Raw genomic sequence first — 9,628 nt, forward strand, 5'->3', positions numbered from 1 at the left:
TGCGTTTACAACCATTAATTGCACAAGACAATTGTGACTCAATACTAAGCAGCTTGATGATAAACGACTTTTGATCTTAAATTGCAAAATGTGTCTGTGACTCGGGAATCACCATTTCGACGAAAATAATAGTGTGAAAACGAAAACATGCTTACTTACAATTAGGTTTCACAAGCGTAAACGCAACTGCGTAAGCGTCCTGCGTCGACAAAATGCTGGGACGAACTGCTAAGTTAGAATCAAAGGATAGTTTCTAGGATAGAGGCGGTCGCCATTCTAATTGGCCAAACAAAACCTTAAGAAACACCGTCAGAGGGCAGCCGCCACGCGTACGTTACATTGGATCCCTACCTAAGCAAGATTCCAGCGACAATGGGGTTCCCTTTGCCTATGAGGTAACGGGATTGTTTGTCAGTGCTGCAGGAAAAGGGCGTCTCAACACACGCTGATAGTATTGATTGATAGACAACGGGGATGTCAGTGCATCACACTCTAAAAGTCATGTCGAAATATCGTTCGTCATTTAAGGAGGCAGCACACATCCTGGTGTCACGTCGCCATTCCTTTCGCTATGTGCGAATGGCTATCCGATCTGCTTTGGTTTCTCCGTCTAATCCAGCAGCCAGCTGAGATACTCAAAATGTATGCGGTTTCACATTCGTTGAATTGATAAGCAGCATATATGAATCGTCACTCCAACTTTTTACTAGATCGAGCCTCTTGGCTTCGACCTCAGCTTGCGAATATTTCTTGGATTCACTCTTTGCGTGTTCGACAACTTCAATTTACAATTATACACGATATTGATGGATCCGGAGATTGGTTAATGATTCTACGAAAGTGAGATTCACTTTCTACGAAACTGTGTCACATTTTTTTATCTGGAAGCTTGAAAGACACTGTTCGGTTCTTATCTAATCTTCCTGGTATATGGGAGAAATGTACACCGCTTGTAAATTACTTTCACACTGATTTGACTCTGATTATTTCCATCGTTCTTGCTAGACGTCGTGTGTATCTACCTCTAATGGGGTTAAGATGAAGAGAATTTTTCTAACGTACATTGTCAATTTCTTTACACAATAATACAGTTTTAAACAAGCAATGCTTATTGATATTCACCATCATCTGATATTAAAAAACCAAACAGCTGTGTACTCTGTGAAATCACAAAAGCTCTGCCTGTGTGAAAAACTGCGGCCGCAAACTGTAATCTCACTATTTCTTCCTACTTAGCACGAGTAACAATAATTCACTTCATATACAGTACAATAATATTCTGTATAGTACAGGTTTACAAAACAACTTCATATCTCCTAACAAGATATTATTTCAATGAAACGTACATAAAATAAGTTGTAGAGTGCGAAAAAATAATTGATTCGAGGAATATCACCGCGTATCAAGTATTTTGATTACTTCTCCACGTTCTTCGAAATCATTTACATCACGTTGCAACAGTGAAACATTTTCGTTGTTACGTCATCTCATCCGTCATGAACATAGCACGAATAAGATCCTAGTAACGCAATTTCGTGACAAGTTCACAAAGAATCTGCATGCGAACTTATCAAATTGATAAAAAACGTTCAATACAATTATGAAAAATACACTGAAACAGAAGCAACTCACTCCCTTCTATTTGTTTAATAATTTAACAAGATTATTGACAATTTATACAGAATTATATTTTATTTTGAATTGCTTCTACTCGACGCGGCCTGGGTCAAGTGCTGTCGAGGCTCAGACAATTTTATTATGTTATGTTGGGCGCCAGTTAATTATCAAAATTAACGAAAACGAAATAACGGCTAAGCTCAGTAGGCTAACAAATAACAATAAATAGTTACAATTATAGACTCTATTCGCAAGGGAGTTCATTTGGGGACCCAAGGAAGGGAGAATCTAAATTTACAAGAGTATAGAAAGAAAGAATTGGATAGAATATACAATTTTATTTGTACTCACAAATTGTTGTCGAAATCCGACTCTCAGAACTGTTCGAAGAATACGACGCTGGTCGTCAATAATTTTCACAGAGACACTGTTATTTATAATTTCGGTTACAAATGAGCAATATAATCAGAACGCGAACAGCGTCAAGCGACAAAGATTGACGAAATGGATTGACGCAACAGTCAAATTACAAAACTGTGTACTATGTACGAGGGTTGACACAAGAGTGGTTGTGCCGGCTCGTACCGCACGTGGCTTGGGTCGATAATTCGCTCGACAATTTCAAGCCTGCGCACTAGCCTAAATTTGAACGTCTGTACCCTATTCGTCTCGAGTTAATACGGCGTAGCGGCGCGTAATATTTGAATGATTTTAAGTGACTCGGAAGCTATTTATTAATTATGGATAACCTTATAATTAGGGATTTCGATTCTGTCGCTGAGTTGGATACGATTATTCTATGTTCCTGTTACAACACTATCAATAAAATAAGTTCACACAACAAAAAACTTTGGATCTATGACAGTAAGGAATGTAGTCGAAAAAATGGAACACTACAGACGATCAACTGTCTCAATATCAATGATAGTAAAATTACTCATAAACGTGACGTAGCCAATGACCTCGACCAATTAAACATATCGACTCTTGAGGTCCTTCAAGAGTTAGACTGAGGATGCAGGATTCATTGGAACGTGATGGTCATGATAAAATGATTCTTAGTCACCGTCTGGAAAAAGGGATTAACCAATTTCTGCCAATCCCATAATACAGTGTCGAAAAGGTTGTCAAGGTGACATCACTTACTCAATCTAACAAAAATCCATGTCCGTCACGGCGGCAATACAAAATGTAAAATAACTTCACTTTTATAAACTCATAAAAATACATCCGATTATCCACGCAACATCGTATTTTACATTCATTGAACTATCTGTCTAAAAACGGTGTTGGCGGACAGGAAAAGGGAATTTTTAATAAGCTAATCCAAACTAGAAACCCCGAACACCTTCAAGGTATCATTTTTATATAAAGTAAAAAAATTGTTATTGGATTTTTAGGGGCATATTTAAGCTATGAAAAATTGTTCAAAGTTTGAACTGCTAATTGCAGATGGAATTAGAAAAATGGTCAAGTACCTCCCAAATCCGAACGCCTACAGGCTATAGCCCTACAAGCCCAAGCCTAAAGACGGTGTTGACGAATTCCCCTTATCATGACTGATATGGCAATTAGAACTCCACACATGACTAAGCCAATCGCGAAGGCACAGCACACTGAAAAACAAATTTTCAACGATTAAGTTCGGATTTCATGTATACCTTTTTCAGATATGCAAAACGAATTTCACGAGGATTATTAATTTACGTGTTGGTTTGTAGTCAGAGGTTTGCTGGTCCTGTGTAAAAACATGGACAGTTTGATCTCTGAAGGACGACTCAAGGCTGACGTCTGTCACACGAGTAGCCACTGCAGGATTGTAATCAGTGCCTGAGCGATTATGACCGTGGTCAGTGGTCCTGAACGTCTCGGCAATCCCGTAACTGGTGGTTGTGCTTTCCCTGGGTTCATGGTCGTCGAAGTGCGACTCGTAGGTGATTCGGGACTCTGGCATCGGCATCGGCATCGGCATGGAAGTAGGCATGGACATTGGCATTGGTACCGGCATCGGTATCGGCATCCGTTGAAACGTCTCTGTGTGATCCATCGTCACGGGATATGGTGCAGAGGCTGAAGGCTGCTGGATTCCGAAACCATATCGGTGTGACCGTTCATCAACAACGGTGGAGTACGAGGGTGGCGGAGTGATTGGCTCCTCGCCGGTGTTTTTTTTTGGTTGGTTCATCTGACGAGCTCTGAAAATCGAATGAAATTGGTTATGGTCATCATGCTCCGTACGCAGCGTTCGACAAACGGATCGTGAGAGTATCAAAACAGGATGAAGGATCAAGGAAGCACAACGCGATAAAACCACCGGATTATTGAGAATACGAATGACTTGGAGTGCAAAGCTTGACACCGGTTGCCCAGACGCAGGCGCTTCGTACTAAAGCATAACGGTGAAAAAGTATCAGCCAAATCCGTTCGGTACGCGATAGCGCTGAATACCGTGCACGGTTTAGGTACAATGTGACCCGTTCGCAAAGATCCGATGCGCAGAAAAACTAGAATAGTTGATTTATTGCCAAATGGATGAACAACGACAACGCACAAACTTCGCTTGTCACCCGACGAAGATTCGATAGTCCCTTTGCTAGTTTTTCCTGTTTTTTTTTTTTTTATTCTCACTGGATTGGAAAGGACGGTGTAAATGTGAACACACCTCGACCTCTCGAGCAGTCGCGTCCAACGACAACGAAGCGTTGGGAAGGACTGCGTCACTTCTGAATGCGGCGCCTAAGCGCACCAGACATGGAATCGCATTCTAGACAAGCTCAAGGTCGGTCGACACGCGATCCAGACGACGTCTAAGGCTTTACGTCGAATCGGTTCAACCTACGAGAATCATCGCTGCGATCCGAGTTAGTTTAAACGCGTGACATCATCGCCGTCATGCGCGGTTTGGGATACAAGAACCTCATCATGCGTTACGTCACGGCATCACATGATTCGTTGCGAAATAATTAAACTCCGTTCGTCATTGTTACACTCTGCGTCAATGGATGGACACTCACAATGTACTGTCACACTCACTGCATTAACTGCGCCCCGCAGCTATTACACGATGACGTTTGCGGTGAGATTCTTTCAACACATCATCGATCTTGCCGTGTTTTTAACTACCAATTTCAGCAATATAGATCAACGGTTGATCGGAAAGCATTGTATTTGACATGGTAGTCCACCAGTTCTATTGAAGCACAAGCAGTCCTTCATTTCTCGAAGTAAATATCATACGTTCAACGATGACAACTTGACTCCAATTCAGCGTGTCAAGTAATGACAATACACAAATAGAACGACAAGTACAATTAACAAATTCGTCGACGTGGATAGCACTGATATCGCGACAGTGTTTCCATAACTGAGCCTGCGCACTGTGTTTCTCACAGAATGGTGGGGTCGAAGGCGTGAGAAGAGCAAAGGAGTGTAAAACACACTAAACAGACGCTGACCGCAGAAACCAGCAAGACCCATGGTATGCGATAAGACCGTGCCTCGGAAGTAACAATGCGATTATGAGAGCGATAGCATATAATATGCAACGAGACCTGCATCATACCGGAAGTGGGCGGGGGGCGAATTGCGAAAGATCCACAGATCACAAGATCGTCTGCAAAAAAAAAAATAAAAAAAATGTGCGAAATGTTTTTTTCCCACGAATTAAAAAGGCAATAGATCCCGTCTTTTCGGTTTTTAGCTCTTGATTCATAAAATTTATCGCGTTTGTTTTATGGCTTTTGGAATTTCCAGACGGGTGATCGATCAGAAACGAATGGACAAAAATGAATTAGTCTGGTAAAAGTTAGAACAATATTCAAACGGTTGATTGAAAGCGAACAATAAGGTATTGTTGACAAGATTACCAATAACGATCAAATGCTCAGAAAAGTTAAAATAAATTAACGGTGTAAAATTTCAAGAGCAATTATGTTATAATGGAAAATTCCCAATGTCCCTGATGACAGCATTAAAAATTTTCCCAAACATTCTTCGAGGTGGAGAGAAATCCCCTTCAAAACGCAATTAATGTCGTATGAAGAAAATGAAAAAAAAAAAGTAAAGAAAACGAAAGAGATTTGCGAAACAATGCTTGCTTAATAAGTTATCACTGATTCTGGAATGAAACCGAATGAAATTAACAGAATGAAATGGAATTTTGAAAAATGTGAGTCGGTACGTAACACGGTGGTGGTGAGCTTGTGATGGAGAAACTCTTCAATACATATTCATGGGGCAATAAGCCGACTGCTGATCATCCGGGGAAGGTGGAACAACAAGGGAAGAATGAAAAGCAGGGTGAAATAAGGGGCGCGTAGATCCCGTTAGCCAGAAGAATCCCCGAACCCTTTAGCGTCGTTTTCTCGCCACACTCGAAGTTCTTCTCCCGTTTATCTGCGCGGCCACGTTTCCTTCGTTGTAACATTAATCAACCCCTGTGCAGCAGTGGCGATATTATACGGATTTCCCACCCTTGAACCGACCGTGATTCCGGCGCCCCTGAGCACTCGGCGATAGGTGGAAAAATTCCGATTTCCGAGTGTTCAAAAACGCGTCACCGTAACTCACCTAGCGCCTTTTGATTGGCCTCGTAAAACTCGCGCCACCCTAACTTCCCGGATTTTCCACCCTGCACTGCAATCAGCCGAAAGTTTTGCACCTCGTAAATCGCAGCGTGAATTTCTCGGTGTTGAATTATGACGCGTTGACGGGCGAGTGTCAAATGTGGATGGTGGTTATTCCGTCTCTCTATTTACGGGCATCCAGTTTTCCCAATGTCAAATGGTCCGCGGCGCCGTTTTCCCATAGAGATTACACCCCTCGCCAACACTTGCTGTGCTTTTATCTCAGCGAGAATGTGAATCGGGCGCATTTCCGCTGCGCTAAGAATCTAAGATCCATCTCCACAAAATACGCGGGCATAAATTAACGCGCGGAGTAAAAAGAGAAAAAAAAAAAGGGGGGGGGGGGGACGAAGACGGTTGTTGCGAAAGAATTAGGTGAACAAGATCCACGATTTCGCCCATCGAACGGTTATAAACGGATAACGCAGCGCGTCGTTCGGATTCTTTGAGCCGGATTATCTCATCTCGTCATCTGACCGATTGGCTCTGGAAAATATCTGTTTGGTAAGCTCTCGCAAGGGGGGGGGGAGGGGAAAGCGCGAGCTAGAGGTAGAAAATTTACGGGGAAAAAAGTGTGCGTGTGTGTGTGTGTGAAGGCGACGACGAAACTTCGGATAAACCCGTCGTCGTCAGGACTCGCGGAAGGGTTTCTTTCTTGATAAAATCCTCGGTTCCCTTCGTTCCACCCCCTCCGTTTCACCCACCACCCGCCACGCATCATCTTTTCACCACAGAAATCAGCAATTTCTGCCGGCGACGTGGTTCAGCAGATAATTTCCGCCGGTCTGATATACCGCAAAACGAATATACACGCACGTTATTTACTCTCCGGAGGAAATATGACACGGAAAAAAGAAAGTTTGAATGAATTTTTTCCCCCCACAGTTGTTGCAGGGAAGATACTTTCGAGCCGTTCGGATCATCTCGAGCAGAAATTTTCTGATTGCAGATAATATTCGAGAGTCAATTTTTCAGAATGCAATCTAACAAAGGCAATTCAGACATTGTCCATGATTTTTTCTCCAAGCGATTAGTGAGGGATTAATTCTATGCCGCTCGAAACAGTCCTGAATCCGAGAGGAAAAAAGAAACTCAGCCACTTGTCGACCAAGGTGAGGAAAGGGTGGAGTGGGTCAGAAACTGCGATAACCTGGACCACTTCTAAAAGCTTTCAAGTGACAGTTTTAAGTCCACTCGACATATTTATGGGACCAAGGGTTGGCCTCTGGGGTGGCGATTCGAAATGGCAAGCCCAACTTCCCGGCACTTTAGATATACCTGTATATATGTATAGGTATATAAAGCACAGAGCAGAGACTAATGCGAGCGTAAATCAAGCCGCGTCTCAGGTTGTCGTATGAAAAATTCACCGAGAAACCAGGACGCGTTTAAGCCGCTTTCAAAGGCGGCCCATGTTTCGCGTACTTTTTCGCTCCAGTTCCTGGGGGTCACGACCCCATCATTAGCCAGAAACCCGTCGGCCAGCAGTCGTTATAAGACGTTCCACGTCGTGGCTGTTGGAGAATTCCTGATGCACGGAGTACACTGAGAAAATTTTCATTTCTTACAGTAACTAAAAAAATTCAGTAAAACAGGTGTCGTTGAAAATACTGTTTGAATATTGTTGGAATTACGAAAAACATTTTGCGCTATCGTCGATCCTTTTTTGGTTATTGCAACACAAGATCAGTTTCTGAGGTTTACTCTACTTTTTCAGTTAAACAAGGCTTTAACGTCAATTTATTCTTGGACAAGCGTTAAATTTTCGCAACAGTTGCTGGAAAATATAGCAACAGCGATCGTAATGAGAAAGAATAGTAACGGATACCAGACTTTCCGGTAACGGCTATAAAACTAATTTTCATTTTCTACCTAGAACTATATTTTTCGATTGTGGTAAAAAATGAAAATAGTTAAGAACCGAGCGGTAACTGGAACTAAAAATTTCTCTCAGTGTAGAATCGACCCACCATCTTATAAGCCTTCCATGAATTGCATATTTGCGTATATTACACTACGATTTCAGTGAAACTGAACGGATAGGCACGACTTTCCTCGCGTCGAAGTCAACGGTCGATGGCGCGACGCTGCAGGGCGGAATCGTTAAGGCGTCGATAAAATTGCACGGATTGATGGTTGACCGTTAAAAGAACATTTATTCCCTCGTCAACCGATCCCCGCAGCCAGCTTGGGCTGAATCGTTAGCCGCTTGCAGATTTGGACTGTGCAATGTCCTTCTTGGGCCTGGGGTTTGAACACCGGGGAAACAGGACGTTGCCCCTTTTACGGTGGAAGGTATATCGGGCGAAGAGGTGGGCGGATTGCACCCCCACATCGGGATTCGACGAACGTCTGATGTACGTCAGCAAATTTCTCACGTTCTGCCGACTCGTGCGGGCCGTCCTGATCCAAGCCGGGATTTTTTCCCGACTCTCTGTTTCCTCTGTGGCAGTATTCCTCCCTCCCCCAATTCGCTCGATCACGTCCGATCGAACGCGGGAATTCCGATAATCGTCGTAGACTTCGGTCATCGTCGTCGCGAACTACAGGCTTGTTATTATTTTCTGAGTGAAAAAATTGCCCCCGGTTAAAGATCTTGGCAATATATAATAATCCATAATAACGGAAACAATACAAAGGTAACACGAATCGCGGGATGTAATCGTCCGGCGTCGATTTGTTCCCTGCAGCTGTTAAATGACTTGTTTATGTCCGATAACCGGTACCGACGTCTGTAAGAACCTACCTGTCTCTAATATCGTGATATAGTATTATTCCTCCTTTATATATCTATCATAAATATAAATTGTCACCACCGTCTCTGAAGTAACGGCCTCCCGGGTAAGTTATGATAGAAAAAGCGAAACTCTAACAGATATTATATACCTCGATATTATATACCTATAAAGAGAGAGAAAAATCGTCTAAGGGTCAATTCTCAGCCTGCCTGTATGATCGAGGTTCGCAAAATCCAAGTTCAGACAAAAAAAAAAAAAAAGAAGCACTTCACCGTTCCTTCTCGATCACCGGTACCCCAATTATTATTATTATTATTGTAGTTATTATTATTATTATTATTATTATTGTGTAAACGCGTGAGGCACAAGGTCGAGGTTGCAGAAGGTCTGAATTATGGAGCTTCAAAGACGCCCGTAGGCAACTGATAGACTCGCTGTCCTCGCGCCCCCTTTCTGGACCAATATATTTGCGACGCAAACACGGCAAGCATCTGTCAGCCTCCCCGGTCTCATCCAATAGGACGCGATGTGAATATCAAACACCCTCCACCCATTCGGTTTTCACCCCCCCCCCCCCCCCCGCCCCAGGTTCGCCTGTGCGAACCGAATACCGAATATTACATCTGCATCTGATCAATAACCAAAGAG

At 42.8% G+C, this 9,628-nt stretch overlaps 1 protein-coding gene across 1 annotated transcript; it reads right to left on the reverse strand.

The window, feature by feature from the left end:
- Positions 1-1,940: 1,940 nt before the first annotated feature.
- LOC124211181 (uncharacterized) lies at positions 1,941-4,986 on the reverse strand. Its single transcript, XM_046609989.2, has 3 exons — positions 4,651-4,986; positions 3,325-3,812; positions 1,941-3,233 (listed from the first exon to the last, which is right to left on the reverse strand). The coding sequence occupies exons 1-3, from the start codon at positions 4,653-4,655 to the stop codon at positions 3,142-3,144; spliced, it is 585 nt and encodes a 194-aa protein (XP_046465945.1). The 5' UTR covers positions 4,656-4,986; the 3' UTR covers positions 1,941-3,141.
- Positions 4,987-9,628: the final 4,642 nt, after the last annotated feature.

The sequence above is a fragment of the Neodiprion pinetum genome, chromosome 2 (genome assembly GCF_021155775.2).
Source record: "Neodiprion pinetum isolate iyNeoPine1 chromosome 2, iyNeoPine1.2, whole genome shotgun sequence".
NCBI lineage: Eukaryota > Metazoa > Arthropoda > Insecta > Hymenoptera > Diprionidae > Neodiprion > Neodiprion pinetum.

Coding starts and splice junctions, on each gene's coding strand:
- LOC124211181 (XM_046609989.2), bottom strand. Junction 3,234..3,324: donor CTCTGACTACAAACCAACAC/GTAAATTAATAA, acceptor TTTGTTTTTCAG/TGTGCTGTGCCTTCGCGATT.